General features: G+C 43.9%; 2 protein-coding genes across 2 annotated transcripts; both read right to left on the reverse strand.

Moving 5' to 3' along the window:
• Positions 1–6,853: 6,853 nt before the first annotated feature.
• On the reverse strand, positions 6,854–8,682 carry LOC142777408 (uncharacterized). The gene is made up of 2 exons (XM_075881762.1): positions 8,200–8,682; positions 6,854–7,184 (listed from the first exon to the last, which is right to left on the reverse strand). The coding sequence occupies exons 1-2, from the start codon at positions 8,560–8,562 to the stop codon at positions 7,044–7,046; spliced, it is 504 nt and encodes a 167-aa protein (XP_075737877.1). The 5' UTR covers positions 8,563–8,682; the 3' UTR covers positions 6,854–7,043.
• Positions 8,683–16,716: 8,034 nt separating this feature from the next.
• Positions 16,717–18,631, reverse strand: LOC142777409 (uncharacterized). The gene is made up of 2 exons (XM_075881763.1): positions 18,092–18,631; positions 16,717–17,077 (listed from the first exon to the last, which is right to left on the reverse strand). The coding sequence occupies exons 1-2, from the start codon at positions 18,452–18,454 to the stop codon at positions 16,937–16,939; spliced, it is 504 nt and encodes a 167-aa protein (XP_075737878.1). The 5' UTR covers positions 18,455–18,631; the 3' UTR covers positions 16,717–16,936.
• Positions 18,632–18,929: the final 298 nt, after the last annotated feature.

Raw genomic sequence — 18,929 nt, forward strand, 5'->3', positions numbered from 1 at the left:
TTGCGTAGTGGTGAAGTTCCGGGTGACTGGAAGATTGCGCGTGTTGTGCCCATCCATAAGAAGGGAGATAAATCAATTGTTTCTAATTACAGACCGGTTTCCTTAACTTCAGTAAGTTGCAAGTTACTAGAACACATAGTGGCTCAAAATATTCAGTGCTTCTTAGCGGATAATAACATCTTGTCCCCTTGCCAACATGGATTTCGGAAGGGATTGTCCACAACAACGCAATTGGTTATAACTATCCATGATTTTATGGCAGTTTTAGATCGATCAGGGCAAACTGATATACTTCTACTCGATTTTTCTAAAGCGTTTGATAAGGTTCCGCATAGTAAATTACTTCTGAAATTACGTAACATAGGATTGCCGCTTTATCTTATTAAGTGGGTTGAATCTTATTTAACTAATAGAAAACAGTTCGTCGAAATTAAATCTAGTGTATCTGGGATGCTCAATGTCACTTCTGGTGTGCCACAGGGAAGTGTGTTGGGGCCACTATTATTCCTTATATATGTAAATGATTTAGTGCAAGCAATCCCTGACACAGTGTCTATTAAGCTTTTCGCGGATGATTGTGTTGTGTTTAAAGAAATAACCTGCTCTGACGACCATAACCTATTACAGCAAGCTCTTCGCAACATTGAATGCTGGTGCGCAGCATGGGACATGGAATTAAACGTTGATAAAACAGTGCTCATAAATATAACGCGAAAAACAAATCCTAGTGTGTTTACCTACAATATTCATGGCTCACCCATTCAATCGGTAACGCAGTATAAGTATTTAGGGATCACTCTTTCAAGTGATATGACGTGGCGAGCACACATTTCGTCAATATGCACTTCAGCTTTTCGGAAGCTGTGCTTTTTGAAAAGGAAGCTTGCAAAGGCAACTGTGAATGTTAAACTTCAAGCGTATAATGCAATTATCAGACCTAAATTGGAGTATGCGTCCGTTGTATGGGATCCGTACACGAAAAAAGACATACAGAGCTTAGAAGCGCTACAAAAGAAAGCCATCAGATTTATATTCAATAAGTACAAAAGACTAGATTCACCAACTCAACTCATGAATGCTAATAACATCCCCACCTTGGCTGTCCGCAGAAAAATCAGTCGACTTAAATTCTTGCGCAATATTTTTAACGGAAAACTTGGTATGTCTGCACCTTCATATTTAAAGACCACTACAGCGAGAACTACGCGCAACGCTCACAAACACACCCTACAACACATTTTTGCCAAAACAGAGGCATTCAAACAGAGTTTTTTCCCCCGCACTGTCTCGGATTGGAACAGTCTACCTAAGTTCGTTTGCGAGGCAGACGATTTTGACGAAGTCCTTGAGCAATATTTGTGTTGTATTGAACATTGAATCATTGTAACTGTTATATTGCTGTTATGCTGCGTTATAAACTTTTATATTGCTGTCATATTACTGTTAAACTGTTATGCTACGAGTGTTGTGATATATTGCTTGCGCTGCCAGTGTTGTTATCACTGATTTCTGTATTCTTTTTTTTCTGTAATTCCACTCCTGCCTGGGCCATGCTGGCCTGCAGTATTGTGAAATAAATAAATAAATAAATAAGGTTAGCATTGCTAGATAAATTATAAAGAACTGTAGAAGCGTAAGCCTGAAGTTGGCTGATCGGAAGAAGAAACTTTTATTTTGAAAACAACGTTGATAACAAGTGCTACGGAATTGCAGGGAGAACTCTCTTATTGCTACAGCTTGTACAGCTGAAGCAATCGTGTACATTTCAAAGCTTGCATGGGACAGCTTGCCTTGGTTGCCTTTTGACGGTATTCGTCGCCACGTGCACTGAATCAGCGGGCGCTTCGGATGGTACCCTAACACCCCGAGAGCTAGCAGCAGGCCGCCATTGAAAAATCTAAGAACCGCAAGCAGAAGTTGTCGAAAAGTGGCACCTATGTGACAAAGGAGGTTTGTGCAAGGTGCTCGGTGTCATTGAAGTAAAAAGTAACAATACACTTTACACGTCACGTTAGCGAAATATGTTAAGGTAAGTACGTTACCCGTTGCAGTTCCTGAATACTCATATTTACGCCACTAAGTTACCGAAAAAATTATGGTATTTTCACGGAGTGAATGATGACGAATGGGGTGAAGCGTTTGTCCACCCCTTCATGCGTCCGGGTGGACTGATTAACAGAGGAATAGACGAGCGGATGGATGGACGGATTGAATAACGGACGGACTGATAGACCCATGTACTGAAACAAGCATGGATGGAAGGAGACACGAACGAACCGACGAACCAATGGACGGACGCACGGATGAACTCATGGACGGACGGATGACGCTCGGCTGAAAGCATATGGATGGACAGACAGGCGAACGGACGCACAGACGGATGGACAGATGCTCAAACTTAAGCGAGGATAAAAAAACACACGGGCAGACAGGGGGACGGACAGAAGCAAGGACACACGTACAGACGGAGGCACAGATGGGCAGACGGGCAGATGGACGGAGAGACAGACACACGGACGGACAGATGCACGGACACATGACAGATGGATGGAAGCCTGAACGGATGGAAAAATGAAAGGACGGATGGATTGTTGTGGTGGTAGGAAACATTTTATTACAGGAAATGTACCAGAGAGTTGTGACATATTGCAGGCTGTAGTGACAAGACCTTATTCCGGGACGCCAAAGGAGTTGGCCTTTGCCCGAAGGCCTTTTTCAAAGGAGCGTTGAGCATCCAAAGCGTAGTAGCCGAGAACGTACTCTTCCCAAGACTTTCTAATTTGGATGGGGCAAGGAGATGAAAAAGCAAGGGGGTTGGTGGGGCAGGAAGAGACGACATGTTAGGTGTCGGCCAGAACCAGGGAAGTTGAGCAGGTGCCACTGATTTCCGGCAAAATATGCTTGGCGAACGCCGGACTGAGATAGGTGTTCGTCTGGAGGCGCGTAGTATTCACTCCTCCGCTTTCTTCAGACCACGTGAGTGTTCCGGGTAGAGGCGGTGGGAAGCCTGGTGATGGCCTAGCATTTCGCTGAAGCGCTTCAGGATCGTAATGCCAGATGCCGAATCGGGATAAGGAGAGGAACGGTCCGGGGGAGAGAAGCGCAGGAAGTGGCATTCAATGCCTCATATCAAGGAGGCCGAGTGGCGTGGGTGCCATACTATACAAATGGGGTGAGGGCTAAAGTGTCAAGAGACTGCCCAAAGTAGGTGCGCTGCTAGTGGGGCTATGAAACTCTGAATTTAAGTGAAGTGGGATGCGAGGCGACCATAACAATGACAAAATCCTCAGCTTGCGTGACAGTGTTGGTTCTAAATAAGAGGCCATCGACGTCTTTTCCCTCTGTGATCACGGAGGCCGTAAAGTGACCCGAGGGGAAAAGGGGCGAGATGTCAACTTTGAAAGCGCCTGGGTTATTGGAGTGTCGCACCTGTAGGGCTGTGGAACATGGTGATCTATGGCCGGTATGTAGGTAAGGGTACATGTTGTGGGGTAGCGGTTCCACCGATAGCTTTTGACACCAGAGTTCCGGTATGGGCATCGGAGTGTCTGCGTCAGAAATCGCATTGAGACCGTGTCTGTGTATCAGACGGTGAGCTGAGGGCGTCTGTGAGAGATGAATAATTTGGCTAACGTGATGAGCTCTTCGCAGCTCTATAAAAGAGTTATGAACCCCCAGTTCCATGAATCGGCCGTCGGACGTGGCAATGGGAAGGTTGGGTGCTCGTTTGTATGCTAAATGAAGGATGATGTCCAACTGGTGCACGTTTTGACGACGCAGGAGATGATAAGGTGAGGCATCCAGGACATGACAGAGCAAAAACGCATGGGCCAGGCGCATGGACTGGGTTCAGCGGAAGCCGCCGAGCTTGGTAAATACCCGCCGTATGATACGGCTCACTTGTTCGCTGGTACATTTGAGGCTTGCTATTTGTGCTGTAGGGATCCAAAGACTAGGTGATATGAAGCCCAAGAATCCGAATTTTTTCGATAAATGAGGCCGGACCAGATGGAAGTAAGCCGGGGGTGTAGGTAAGTGGGATAGCGAGAGAATAGTCCATTTAGCTTGAGAGCTCTCTAGGCCACACGAATCGGGGTACGCGATCACCAGAAGGGCACCCTTTTGTGGGCGCTCTTCGATTTGCGCTAGGAAGCCGGTGTTAGTCCGAATTCCTATATCGTCGGCTTATAGTCCATGGTGCATTCCCTCCATCTCGCACAGAAGAGAGGGGAAGTTTTTATGGTTACGTTGAAGAGTAAGGGAGGCAGAACGGCTCCTTCGGGTTTACCCGTGTGCTTACCAGGTACGGGCCATGTTCTACGGAAATAAGGCGGATGAAATCGGCAGGGTTAGATAGAAAGGCTCGTAGGTAGAAAGCGTTGTGACCGAATTTCGCTGCCTAGAAGGAATACTACTGCGTTTGACGTTACGAAACGCTCCTCTAAGATCGAGAGCGAGCGTGGCTTTATCGTTACAGTGCATAGTGGTCAGTTTTATAATGTCGTGTTGAAGCTTGAGCAGGACGTCCTACGCTGACAGATGCGGGCGAAAGGCAGACATCGTATCAGCAAATGTCCCCTTGTTCTATAGATGGACGGAATGACGTTGGCGTACCATGGCTTCCACAAGCTTTTCGGCACAGGAGGTTGGTGAGATGGGTGTCAATGCCTCGATACTGACCAGTTTGGCCGATTTGTATATAAATGTAACGATAAATCTTGTCCATTCCGAAGGGGCGGGGAGTCATCCCATATTGAATTTATAAGGTGGAGTAGCGAGAGGTGTCCGTAATTGGGAACGTTAGCCAGGAGCGACACTGTGATGCCATCTCGCCCTGTGCCGCGCCCCGTCGCATTTTCGCCAGTGCAGCCCGTAAATCCGAAAGCGTGTACGACGCATATAGCTAAGCGTTAGGGGTGCCGCGGATGGAAGTACGCACGGGCAATTGGACAGACGGGCGAACGGATGGACGCATTAAGGGTTAGACACACAGACGAACGGACGCACGCTTCGCCCCACTGATCATCATGCACTTGGTGGATATGCTTTGTGAAAAACCACTAATGCCATCTAGTTGTAATATTCCCAAGTACATTTACACATAACGCCATCTATTGAGTAAATCATAAACTTTACGTGGCTACATACATACATACGAAACTACCCACGCCTTAAGGAGCGTCGCCCCTAAAAGTAACGCGTTACTGGTGATGCAGTTTATTGTAATGCGTGGCCACCATCATGGAATGTCTCGGGAAGAGGAAGGGAAGTTAGGTTGATGAAGGTAGTTGGGAGATGAAGATGTCCAGGACGAGACTGATGCATAGGAGTCATACGCAGAGGGAGGGAAAGGAAGTGATGAAAAACAAAACGAGATGAAATCAAAGACCAAGAGAGAAAGAAAAAGTGAGAGAAGCGAAGTTACAAGTAGCGATAAAGACAAAAAAATACAAGTAGACGAGGGCACGTTTATCTCGTACAGAGGCTTCCGATGGAATCCTTCACATGTAGACGTCCTTTTGTGGTAAAATACCAAGGCGTGTATCTCTTGGGCCTATTTATCGAGGGAAGTGGCATCTCTGGAACCCTTAAATGCGAGAAAGTGGCTGTTCATGCCACTCCCCTTTACAAGAAGTAGACTGGGCGTCACTGAGGCGTTTTCGTATTGGAAAGCAACGAATGCACTTAGAGCAAGAAATTTCTCAGCACTGTTCGTGCATAGTGCAACAGAGAACGGTACTGTGCAGGTGCGGTGTTTTCAGATTGCGCAGATTGCCCTCCGTAATGAAAAACGATGGGCTCCGCCGCCAGTGCATAACTGCAGTCAACAGGAAAAACTACGATCCCAGAAAGGTACGAGTGAGTAAACTTACTGCGTGTATTCGAGCCTGCTATTTCGTTTTGCGGCAGTAGTTGGTGTGCAGTGCCTTTAGTATGCGGCATCAAATCATTCCCGTATTCCTTCGCAGATGTGCCTATAATTAGAGATCACAACTCACGCGTGCAGGTACACGCTACGCATATCGACTACAAATAGAAAGGGGCACATCTGATGCAATTTTTATTCATTGAAAACCCCTTTCAACAGCGACAACATGGTCATAATTATGCGGTATATTCTTTGTAGCCAAATGAAAGTCTGTGCATTGACATGTAATGGTAATGAGTGATATAAACATTATTTTACCTATTTAAAAATTTTGCAGACATTAGGCTACCCTAACCTATTTTAATAATTTATTTGTTTGTCTATTTGTTAAAATAGGAGATTTTGTCATAGAAATGTTTCAAATCATTGGTGAAACGCAAAGTTACGTATGTCTAGAATTTTTTAAGTGAAGATCAGCTGTACATTCGGTATATTGTTCTTTGGTACCATTCATGTTAAATCAGTATCTTCGGCACATCATTGACGACGCGGTCCACTTCACACTTTGGCAGTAAAAAGCACTGGAAGCAACCCAATATTGAAAACGTGTCACAGAACCAATATGACAATCGTTATTGTAGTGAGTTGTATAGATGAAGTCCAAGTGAAGTCTTTAATCGAGGCGATAGTATATATCTCACTAGATTGCAAACAAGATTTTGATTCCTGCGATGGATAAATAGATGGCGGAACTAGCCCGGCGATGGCTCAGTCTAACTAATTTAACAATCGCCAATGCCGTTGGGAGAACTAAATCTGGTGTTCTAAGGCTGACTAGCCTGCCGCTAGAAATATGGGCCAAAATAATAAGAAACAGTGAGAGCACATAGGTTGCTTAAATTACCCCCGCACAGTGTGCGAGTGGCAGACGTGCTCAGGAAATTGATTCCACACTTCACCAGAAATCATCTTTATTTGCAACAAAAGAAACAATATTACAATCATACATAAAAATTGAAGTAACAATAATACAAGTACGCTAAAATACACAATAGCCCGTTACGTGACTGGCAGTGGGATCATGTTAGATTGTCCCAAGGCTATCTTCGCGATGGCTGCCAAGCTGCTCAATCCCGGACATCCTCGGCAACCGTTGGCTTCGTGTGAGAGCCCATTAACAAGCCCGGGCTTCAAATGCCCACCCGAAAGGCGATACGCTGAGGCCGCGCTGCTCCAAAGCGAATGTGCCGTCTTCCACACCCAGGGGAGAGATGCTCATGCTGGTTCGAGTCTTCGAATGTTTGGAGCCACTTTGCTGCATTTAGAGCACAAAAATTATCAACAAAGTTTTCAAAACGCCTGTTCGTAAGCTGCTATACTACAGTTCTTATAATGAAATCTTTCTTATTTGACTCTCAGTAAACTGTGTTTCTGGAATACAATACCAACAATGTCATCTTCGATTTCTGCAAAAAGTGCTTTCATTTCTCGCAGTGTAATTATTCTGCTTTAAGCGTGAAATATTCCTAAGAGGTCATGACTTTCAGAGTTCAGTAATCTTTGTTCTGAGAGTGCACTTGACTCTACGAAGGCAATAAGTTAGGCGGAAAATTATTGTAGATTAGCTAAAATAAATATATGCGTGCCAAAATACCTATAATATTTTTGTTTAAGACAAGACCTTGAGTGCGAGCGTAAAAATCTAAGTAATGAATTGATGGCAGAATACTTTTTTTTTCGATGCATATTTGTAGTACCCATTGGTATTGCGTGCTAACTACGATTCTCTATTATTAAGCCATGTGGGCAGCGTCATCGTATGCCGTATGTACCGCATCGGCAATTTGGCAATCACGCATATTTATAGGGCGTTACTTTTCCAGAGAACAGGGATTTCTTATTATTAAAAAATCAGTAACCCTGAGGCACCCTTCCTTTACGCACAAGAACTGTATGTCAAGGTGGAAAGGCTTTGACGGCGCTAAAAGAAATTGAAGCGTCCAAATAAACAAGCTCTTCACTTAATGTTTCATTTATTCAATCCAAAGGCACTTATATGACAACGCCATAGCGAGCCACAATTTGTCCTATTCCGATTCGACAAACATCGTGCAAGTTGCACGTTATTTGCGATATTCATTATAAAAGTCTGATTCTTGGCTCTAACTTCGCATTGCGAATCATGGTACTTCTTGATGAACATCTTTTCTTGTCGCTACGAAATTCGCCAATATCGATGAAACAATAACTCAGGAAGACTTTACGCAACAAACTTTTTCCACTAACTACTGCAAAATAAACCACGGGCAAAATAACATGCCATTATGTACCTGTCTGTCTGCTGCCATCCTGTGCTGCTCCCCAGCACCATGTAGCTGAGGGCTTCTTGCGGAGCGTTGTAGTCGCTTGTGCTGTAAGGCTTGCTTGCTGCCCTTGCCATAGAGGAAGCCGCACTGGAGTAGCTGGTCGACCTTATCATCTCGCTTAGCTTCAGTGTCCCGGTTGTCGGGGAAGATGTCTTCGAGGGCACACTGATAGAATGGGCAGGCAACGACGTCTTTAGCCGCTTCTGGAATATCATTTGTTGATACCAAGGAGGGCTCCTTGAGAGAAGGCGACTCCTCTGAGAAGGGGGAGTCATGAACGTCGACTAGACGGCGAGACTCGGTGCAAGTCGAAGTATCTGGGCTCATGATTGGTAAGAGGTGGATGCCGTTCGCTTACGCAGCCGAGGCAGGCATTCGATAGCGGGTGTCGAGCGAGCCACTCGCGCTAGCTGGTGAAGATGACGATTCGTCTTGTCTGCGCGCGGTGGCTTGCTTGCTTGCTTGCTTATACCTCTGTTTTGGCTTGTACCCACTACAGGATATTGGCCATGAAATCGGCAGTAATATAATGGGGAAGAGAAAAATTTAAAGTTAATATGAAGAAAATTTAAATAATCAATAATTTAGGGGCGTGACCTCAGAGTCATTTTTCTTCTTCCAGTACTCCATTTCGTAAAGGAAATGCGCTTTGAAATATTCACTTGAGTTCTAGCACTTTCAGTCTGGAGATACACTAAAATGGAAGATGTATTCATTTGTCACTGAACGAGAATATTAAACAATTTATTGAACCAGTTTGAATACTGTGTGACGGCTGCCCACTGAATCCCACAGGTACAGCAGTTTTGAAGAAATCGTTGGGTCATATCATCGTAGAGGGTAATAAACAAAAAATTGTTTTAATAAAAAATCATAGCATATCCACACAGTGAATGATGATGATTGTGGTGAAGCGTCGAAGGATTTATTCGGTAAACTGTGAATCCTCCATTCGACTGTCAGTCTGTGTGTGTGTCTGTCTCTGTGTCTGTCTGTCTATCTGTCCATCCGTCCGTACGCACCTGCTTAGGAAGTCATAAAACTTGGCGGTCACGTAACAAAACACAAGCATGTACAGACCCACGTCTTTAGAAGCTCCGCCCCTAAAACTTGGCAGTTAAGGGTGAAATTGCTCATCTTCCACAATTTCTCTTCGTTTTCTTCAATTTGTTGTTTCGTGTACTTTGATGTATTCCAAATAAACGCAATTTTTTTGATATATTTAATTTTCAATATTTAATCATCTTGCCTGCAACCTACCCCACAATACAGGCAGTGGAGCCACGTCTAATTTTTAAACGCATATTGAAACGTGTATTAGGCTTCTTATAAAATTTTCAATACTTCTGAATAGCGAGACGTGTCACGGGGTGAAAGAGGACAGGTAACTTTCGAAACGTGTGTCGTCCACGCCGTATCTATCGAGTCGTTGTCATATGGTGTATTTGCTGTAACGACCCAACACTCAAGTATTTCTAATTATTCCCCACTGTTTCCAAACGCTTTTTTTTTCTGAAAAGCTGTATACTTTGAAACACTGCTAGAGCTGCTGAATTGACCAACGATTGCCTTGAAAGTGTTCAAGGTGTTGCACGCTCTTCCGCAAAGAAATCATCTCTCAACAAATTTACGCCAGTTCTGACTTTTCTGAGGGTGTGGTTCTACCAACAATATGGATTCTTTATGAATTTCGAATTCTTTAAGACGTTCGTTAACGGCTTGATTCTAAAGAGAAACATTTACGCTCGGGAACGATTTCCCTCCTTTTAACCCGCACAACAACCACAGATTCGTCAATGCTTACGCGAAGGTGTTGAAGGTTAGCATTGCTAGATAAATTAATAAAAAACTGTAGAAGCGTAAACCTGCAGTTGGCTGATCGGACGAAGAAACTTTTATTTTGAAAACAACGTTGATAACAAGTGCTACGGAATTGCAGGGAGAACTCTCTTATTGCTGCAGCTTGTACAGCTGAAGCAACCGTGTACATTTCAAAGCTTGCATGGGACAGCTTGCCTTGGTTGCCTTTTGACGGTATTCGTCACCACGTGCACTGAATCAGCGGGCGCTTCGGATGGTACCCTAACACCCTGAGAGCTAGCAGAAGGCCGCCGTTGAAAAATCTAAGAACCGCCGGCAGGAGTTGTCGAAAAGTGGCAACTATGAGACAAAGGAGGTTTGTGCAAGGTGCTCGGTATCATTGAAATAAAAAGTAACAATAAACTTTACACGTCACGTTAGCGAAATATGTTAACGTAAGTACGTTACCCGTTGCAGTTCCTGAATACTCATATTTACGCCACTAAGTTACCAAAAAAATTATGGTATTTTCACGGAGTGAATGTTGACGAATGGGGTGAAGCGTTTGTCCATCCCTTCTTGCGTCCGGGTGGACTGATTAACAGAGGAATAGACGAGCGGATGAATGGACGGATTGAAGAACGGACGGACTGATAGACCCATGTACTGAAGCAAGCGTGGATGGACGGAGACACGAACGAACCGACGAACCAATGGACGGACGCACGGATGAACTCATGGACGGACGGATGACGCTCGGCTGAAAGCATATGGATGGACAGACAGACGAATGGACGCACAGACGGATGGACAGATGCTCAACTTAAGCGAGGATAAAAAAACACACGGGCAGACAGGGGGACGGACAGAAGCAAGGACACACGTACAAACGGAGGCACAGATGGGCAGACGGGCAGATGGACGGAGAGACAGACACACGAACAGACAGATGCACGGACACATGACAGATAGATGGAAGCCTGAACAGATGGACAGATGAAAGGACGGATGGATTGTTGTGGTGGTAAGAAACATTTTATTACAGGAAATGTACCAGAGAGTTGTGACATATTGCAGGCTGTAGTGACAAGACCTTAATTTGGGACGCCAATGGAGATGGCCTTTGCCCGAGGGCCTTTCTCGAAGGAGCGTTGAGCATCCAAAGCGAATAATTGTAATTTTAGGTCGCACTATTCTATGTAAAATCCCAGAGACTGAAAATCTTTTGACTAGGAAGGCTGAATAAAAAAATTGTTAGTAGTTAGACACACCTACCAAATCTATTCGAGTCGCATTTATACTTTTCGGCCGCTTTGAAAATATTCCTGTCCGAGTGCCCCATCGCAAAGGTCGCAAATGAATGCTGAATGGCCGACGAAACTGGTCGACCACATTGCCACAATGTAATTTCGATACGTTTTCTGTGTAAGAAAAAACAACGCCATCTCAATAAGAAATGTTCGATAGCTTCGAGGTCATTGCAATAGGAGCAATAAGGCGAGACTGCCAAACCCACTCTGTGCATGTATATATTTACGAGTTGAAATTATACAATGCATTCTGGTTATTGCAAGTTCAGCTCGTCTTTCTGCACACCATTTCCAGCTCCAAAGGTACTGTAGGTGCAGAAAGTCCGGTGATGAATGGAGGCTTGGAGTAAACACAGATCATGCATACTTTCTGAACCTTGCCGCAGCAACAAACGGAGTAACAGGAAGGAGAGAGAGTACTAGACCTCCCAGAGAAACTTTCGCCAGAGAGTCCGCAACTTATAATTGTACAATTACTGTGTCCCGGCACCCAAAATAATCGCAGGTTTCGCAAATGATTAGAAACAAGTGATCTGAATTATCTTATAATGCCGTAATCTGTTGAAGGAGTTAGTGCCGAGCACAACGACAATGAATCTGTAACTATAGCCTAAGAAGTAATGGTTAAATAAATTTTACGTAGGGCTAATATAACAGCTAAGAACTCGGCCTAAATTATTTGGGTGTAATTAGGATGCCTAGCTTAAAACGACCGGTGTATTTGTGTAGAAAAAATTCCCACCCAAGCCTTTTTTTCACACTGCAAAGCATCAGTTGCTATCACAACCATAGCAACAATTTGAATCAGGTGATCTTGAATAATGCCGTTCAGAAGATTACTAGGTAGTAATTTCGCATGGTTAGAAAATACATCATCATATGATAAGGCTAATTCACTGAACCTGCCACTCGTAGGCACTGTATCATTAAGTCTTATCTGCAATGGGTCCATCAGCTTCTGGGTAACGATTACCTGAGGGGTATGAAAGCGAGGCCATGTTTTAATAAAAACAGAGCTGGATTACTGATAAATATATAATCTTTTCGTCTTATCGACGAGTCATAGACTCTTAAGAATGTTTGAATCATTAATAATTTTAATCTAACAGGTAAAGAAGGAATTTGTGATTCCTTATATAGAACAGAGTTTCGTACAAATTTGGGTAACACCAGACACCATCGAACTGCTTGGCGCTCAATTAGAATAAAGAGACGCAGGTTCCATGCTGCTACGCCAGAGAAAAAGGCCCACCCGAACTACAGTGTACGGCGTATGTAAATCCGGTAAATCATTATTAAGGCGTCTGTCCGCATGCCCCATCGACTGTTACTAATCCTTCTAAGTAGGCCTAACGCACGTGACGCTTCGGTCGCCTTATGTTAAATATGAATCGTGCAGTGGAGCTTTCCATCATAGATGATTCCGAAGTACTTGAGTGTTTGCACTTGGGGAATATCTGCTTGGTGAAATGACAGTGATATACTTATATTGTCTTGCGGGGAGAACGCTAGAACTGCACATTTCTGTACAATAAGAGTTAAACAAATGCTGTCTAGCCAAGCCTCCAAATTAGATAAGTATTTTTCTAAGAGGGTATAAAGTCACTGTATGTCATTCGCAGATGCAAAGAGTAATATGTCATCCGCGCAGACATACGTGTTCGCTTTTTGATGACGAGGAATGGAGCTCAGCAAGATATTAAATAGAAGCGGGGAGAAAAGCGCTTCTTGGGGAACACCTCGTGTCTCTCTGAAATTGCTCATCTTCCATAATTGTTCTTCGTCTTCTTCATTTTTTTGTTTCCTGTATCTCGAAGTTATCGGAATAAACGTAATTTTTATTATTAATTTCATTTTGAATAATTTACCATCTTCCCTTCAACCTACTTCACGATACTGGCAGAGGAGCCATCAATAAATTCTAACACATATTGATGTATATAATGATAAAAGTTTCAATACTTCTAAATAGTGAGACGTGTCAGGGAGGGAAAGAGGACAGGCAACTTTTGAAACGTGTGTCGTCCACGCCCTATCGATCGAGACGTTGTCATCCGCTCTATTTCCTGACTCTTCGCAACAGGTAAGTAGTTCTAATTATTCCCCACTGTTTTTAAACGCTATTTTCTGAAAAGCCCTATACTTTAAAACACTGCAAGAGCTGCTGAATTGACCGACGATTGTCTTGAAAATGTTCAAGGTTTTGCACGCTCTTCCGCAAAGAATTTATCTCTCAAAAAATTTACGCTAGTTCTGACTTTTCTGAGGGTGTGCTTCTACCAACAAGACCGATTCTCAATGAGTTTCGAATACATAAAGACGTTCGTGAATGGCTTGATTCTAAAAAGAAATATTTACGCTCAGGTACGATTTCCCTCCTTTTAACCCGCACAAATACCGCAGATTAGTGAATGTTTATACGAAGGTGTTGAAGGTTAGTATTGCTGGATAAAATTACAAGTAACTGTAGAAGCGTAAGCCTGCAGTTGGCTGATCGAAGAAAGAAAGTTTAATTTTGAAATCAATGTTGATAGCGAGTGCTAAGGCGTTGCAGGAAGAACTTTCTTATTGCTACAACTTGTACAGCTGAAGCAATAGTCTGCAATTCAAAGCTCCTATCGGACAGCTGACCTTAGTTTCCTCTTAAGGGAATTCGCCGCCACGTGCACTGAATCGGCAGGCGCTTTGGAAGGTGCCCTAGCACCTGAAAGGCCACAAATAGTCCGCCTTTGCAAAAAAAGAAAATAAAAAACAAAAACTTCTGGCACGAGTTTTAAGAAAGTGGCACCTAGGAGGCAAAGGAGTTTTGTGCAAAGCGCAGGGAATCATTGAAATCAAAAGTAATGATAAACGTGACACCTCACGTTAACGAAATAAGTTAACGTAAGTACGTTACCCATTGCAAATCCAAATTATCAAAACTACTCTACGAAGTTGCCGAAAAAATCATTGCATTTCCACGGAGTGAATGATGATGAGTTGGGTGAAGCGGCCGTCCGTCCGTCCGTCCATGCGTCCGGGTGGACGGAAGAACAGAGGCATGGACGCGCGGACGATCGGAAAGGTGGAAGAATGAACGGGCTTATGGACACATGGACAGACGCACGCACGGATGGATGAAGGCACGAAGGGACAGACAGATGGACGGACACAAGGACGTATAGAAGCAGAGGGACGCACGGATGAAAGCATGAATGAACATACAGACAGACGGACGCACAAACGGATGGACAGATGCATGGACTTAAACATGGATGGACGGACAGATTGACAACAGATGGACAGATTGAGGCAAGGACGCACACACTAACGGTGGCACAGACGGGCGGATTGTGGAGCAGACGGACGGACAGACAGATGGACGTATGGTTTGAAAGAAGCAATGACGCATGACAGAGGGATGGAAGCATGGCTGGACAGAAGCACGGACGCATGGACGAACTGACGGAAGCACGAAGTGACGGACGGATCGAAGCTCGGACAAATGGCCACACGAACGTACGCACGGACGCCTCGCACCACTAACAATTCACTCACTTCGACAGCATATCCCCGTGGATATGGTGTCGAAAGCGCTAATGCCATCTACTTAAAATATTCCTAAGGACATATAAACCCAATGCCACATATTGAGGATGTCATAAAATTATTGCGGCTGACATGGTGTAAGAATGGTGGCTACATACATACACACGAAGGACGGCATGGCCCACGGTCCAAGAAGACTTGCCACTAAAGGTAACGCGTTACCGGTGATGCCGTTACTTGTAACGGGTTCGCGTTACCATGGCCTGTCTAAGGGATGGAACAGCAACTTTGGGTGATGAGGAGGGTTTGGAGAAGATGATGTGGAGAAGGAAAGAGACTCATGCATACCAGTCATATACAGAAGAAGGGAAAGGAAGTGATTAAAAGAAAACGAGTGAAACTCCATGACCATGAGAGAAAAAGATTGAGAGAAAGGAAGCTACAAGTTGCGATAAATAGAAACAAATACGTATAGACGAGAGACCGCCCATCTCGTGCATGTGCTTTCGGCGGCATCCTTTACATGTAGACGTCATTTTGTAGCAATATACCATAGCGTTAATCTCTTGCGACTAGTTATCGAAGGAAGCAGACTCTGGAACCCGAAAAGGCGAAAAAGCGCCTGTTCACGTTGATCGCGATTTTAAGAAGCTGACTGGGTGTGAGTGCGCTGTTTTTGGATGCGAAAGTAATGAATGCACGTATAGATCAAGAAATCGCTAAGCACTGCAGTTTGTGCATAGCACAACACAGAGCGGTACTGTGCAGATTTGGTGTTTTCAGATTGCGCAGATTGCTTTCCGTAATGAAAAACGATGGGCTCTGCCACCAGTGCATAACTGCCGTCAACAGGACCAAGTAAGAGGCTAGAAGTATACAAGTGAGTAAACTTACTGCGTGTATTCAAGCCTGCTATTTAGTTTTGCGGCAGTAGTTGTTGTGCAGTGCCTTTAGTATGCGGCATCAAATCATTGCCGTATTTTTTCGCAGATGTGCCTATAATTGGAGATATCACAACTCACGTGTGCAGGTACACACTACGCATATCGACTACAAATAGAAAGGGGCACATCTGATGCAATTTTTATTCATTGAAAACCCCTTTCAACAGCGACAACATGGTCATAATTATGCGGCAGATTCTTTGTAGCCAAATGAAAGTCTGTGCATTGACATTTAATGGTAATAAGTGATATAAACATTATTTTACCTATTTAAAAATTTTGCAGACATTAGGCTACCCTAACCTATTTTATTATTTATTTATTTGTCTATTTGTTAAAATAGGAGATTTTGTCAGAAATGTTTCAAATAATTGATGAAACACAAGGTTACGTATGTCTAGAATTTCTTTAGTGAAGATCAGCTGTACATTCGGTATATTGTTCTTTGGCACCATTCAAGTTAAATCAGTATTTTCGGCATGTGATTGACGACGCGGTCCACATCACACTTTGGCAGTAAAAAGCACTGGAAGCAACCCAATATTGAAAACGTGTCACAGAACCAATATGACAATCGTTATTGTAGTGAGTTGTATAGATGAAGTCCAAGTGAAGTCTTTAATCGAGGCGATAGTATATATCTCACTAGATTGCAAACAAGATTTTGATTCCTGCGATGGATAAATAGATGGCGGAACTAGCCCGGCGATGGCTCAGTCTAACTAATTTAACAATCGCCAATGCCGTTGGGAGAACTAAATCTGGTGTTCTAAGGCTGACTAGCCTGCCGCTAGAAATATGGGCCAAAATAATAAGAAACAGTGAGAGCACATAGGTTGCTTAAATTACCCCCGCACAGTGTGCGAGTGGCAGACGTGCTCAGGAAATTGATTCCACACTTCACCAGAAATTATCTTTATTTGCAACAAAAGAAACAATATTACAATCATACATAAAAATTGAAGTCACAATAATACAAGTACGCTAAAATACACAATAGCCCGTTACGTGACTGGCAGTGGGATCATGTTAGATTGTCCCAAGGCTATCTTCGCGATGGCTGCCAAGCTGCTCAATCCCGGACATCCTCGGCAACCGTTGGCTTCGTGTGAGAGCCCGTTAACAAGCCCGGGCTTCAAATGCCCACCCGAAAGGCGATACGCTGAGGCCGCGCTGCTCCAAAGCGAATGTGCCGTCTTCCACACCCAGGGGAGAGATGCTCATGCTGGTTCGAGTCTTCGAATGTTTGGAGCCACTTTGCTGCATTTAGAGCACAAAAATTATCAACAAAGTTTTCAAAACGCCTGTTCGTAAGCTGCTATACTACAGTTCTTATAATGAAATCTTTCTTATTTGACTCTCAGTAAACTGTGTTTCTGGAATACAATACCAACAATGTCATCTTCGATTTCTGCAAAAAGTGCTTTCATTTGTCGCAGTGTAATTATTCTGCTTTAAGCGTGAAATGTTCCTAAGAGGTCATGACTTTCAGAGTTCAGTAATCTTTGTTCTGAGAGTGCACTTGACCCTACGAAGGCAATAAGTTAGGCGGAAAGTTATTGTAGATTAGCGAAAATAAATATATGCGTGCCAAAATACCTATAATATTCTTGTTTAAGACTAGACCTTGAGTGCGAGCGTAAAAATCTAAGTAATGAATTGATGGCAGGATACTTTTTTTTCGATGCATATTTGTAGTACCCATTGGTATTGCGTGCTAACTACGATTCTCTATTATTAAGCTATGTGGGCAGCGTCATCGTATGCCGTATGTACCACATCGGCAATTTGGCAATCACGCATATTTATAGGGCGTTAGTTTTCCGGAGAACAGGGATTTCTTAATATTAAAAAATCAGTAACCCTGAGGCACCCTTCCTTTACGCACAAGAACTGTATGTCAAGGTGGAAAGGCTTTGACGGCGCTAAAAGAAATTGAAGCGTCCAAATAAACAAGCTCGTCACTTAATGTTTCATTTATTCAATCCAAAGGCACTTATATGACAACGCCATAGCGAGCCACAATTTGTCCTATTCCGATTCGACAAACATCGTGCAAGTTGCACGTTGTTTGCGATATTCATTATAAAAGTCTGATTCTTGGCTCTAACTTTGCATTGCGAATCATGGTACTTCTTGATGAACATCTTTTCTTGTCGCTACGAAATTCGCCAATATCGATGAAACAATAACTCAGGAAGACTTTACGCAGGAAGCTTTTTCTACTGATTGCTGCAAAATAAACCACGGGAAAAATAACATGCCATTATGTACCTGTCTGTCTGCAGCCATCCTGTGCTGCTCCCCAGCACCATGTAGCTGAGGGCTTCTTGCGGAGCGTTGTAGTCGCTTGTGCTGTAAGGCTTGCTTGCTGCCCTTGCCATAGAGGAAGCCGCACTGGAGTAGTTGGTCGACCTTATCACCTCGCTTGGCTTCAGTGTACCGGGTGTCGGGGAAGACGTCTTCGAGGGCACACTGATTGAATGGGCAGGCCACGACGTCTTTAGCCGCTTCTGGAATACCATTTGTTGAGACCAACGAGGGCTCCTTGAGAGAAGGCGACTCCTCTGAGAAGCGGGAGTAGTGAACGTCGACTAGACGGCGAGACTCGGTGCAAGTCGAAGTATCTGGGCTCATGATTGGTAAGAGGTGGATGCCGTTCACTTACGCAGCCGAGGCAGGCATTCGATGGCGGGTGTCGAGCGAGCCACTCGCGCTAGCTGGTGAAGATGACGATTCGTCTTGTCTGCGCGCGGTGGCTTGCTTGCTTGCTTGCTTATACCTCTGCTTTGGCTTGTACCCACTACAGGATATTGGCCATTAAATCGGCGGTAATATAATGGGGCAGAGAAAAATTTAAAGTTTATATGAAGAACAATTAAATAATCAGTCATTTAGGGGCGTGACCTCAGAGTCATTTTTCTTCTTCCAGTACTCGATTTTTTAAAGGAAATGCGCTTTGAAATATTCACTTGTCTAGTTTTAGCACTTTCAGTCTAGAGAAACACTAGAATGGAAGATGTATTCATTTGTCACTGAACGAGAATATAAAACAATTTATTGAACCAGTTTGAATACTGTGTGACGGCTGCCCACTGAATCCCACAGGTAC

This window comes from Rhipicephalus microplus, chromosome X (genome assembly GCF_043290135.1).
Source record: "Rhipicephalus microplus isolate Deutch F79 chromosome X, USDA_Rmic, whole genome shotgun sequence".
Taxonomy (NCBI): domain Eukaryota; kingdom Metazoa; phylum Arthropoda; class Arachnida; order Ixodida; family Ixodidae; genus Rhipicephalus; species Rhipicephalus microplus.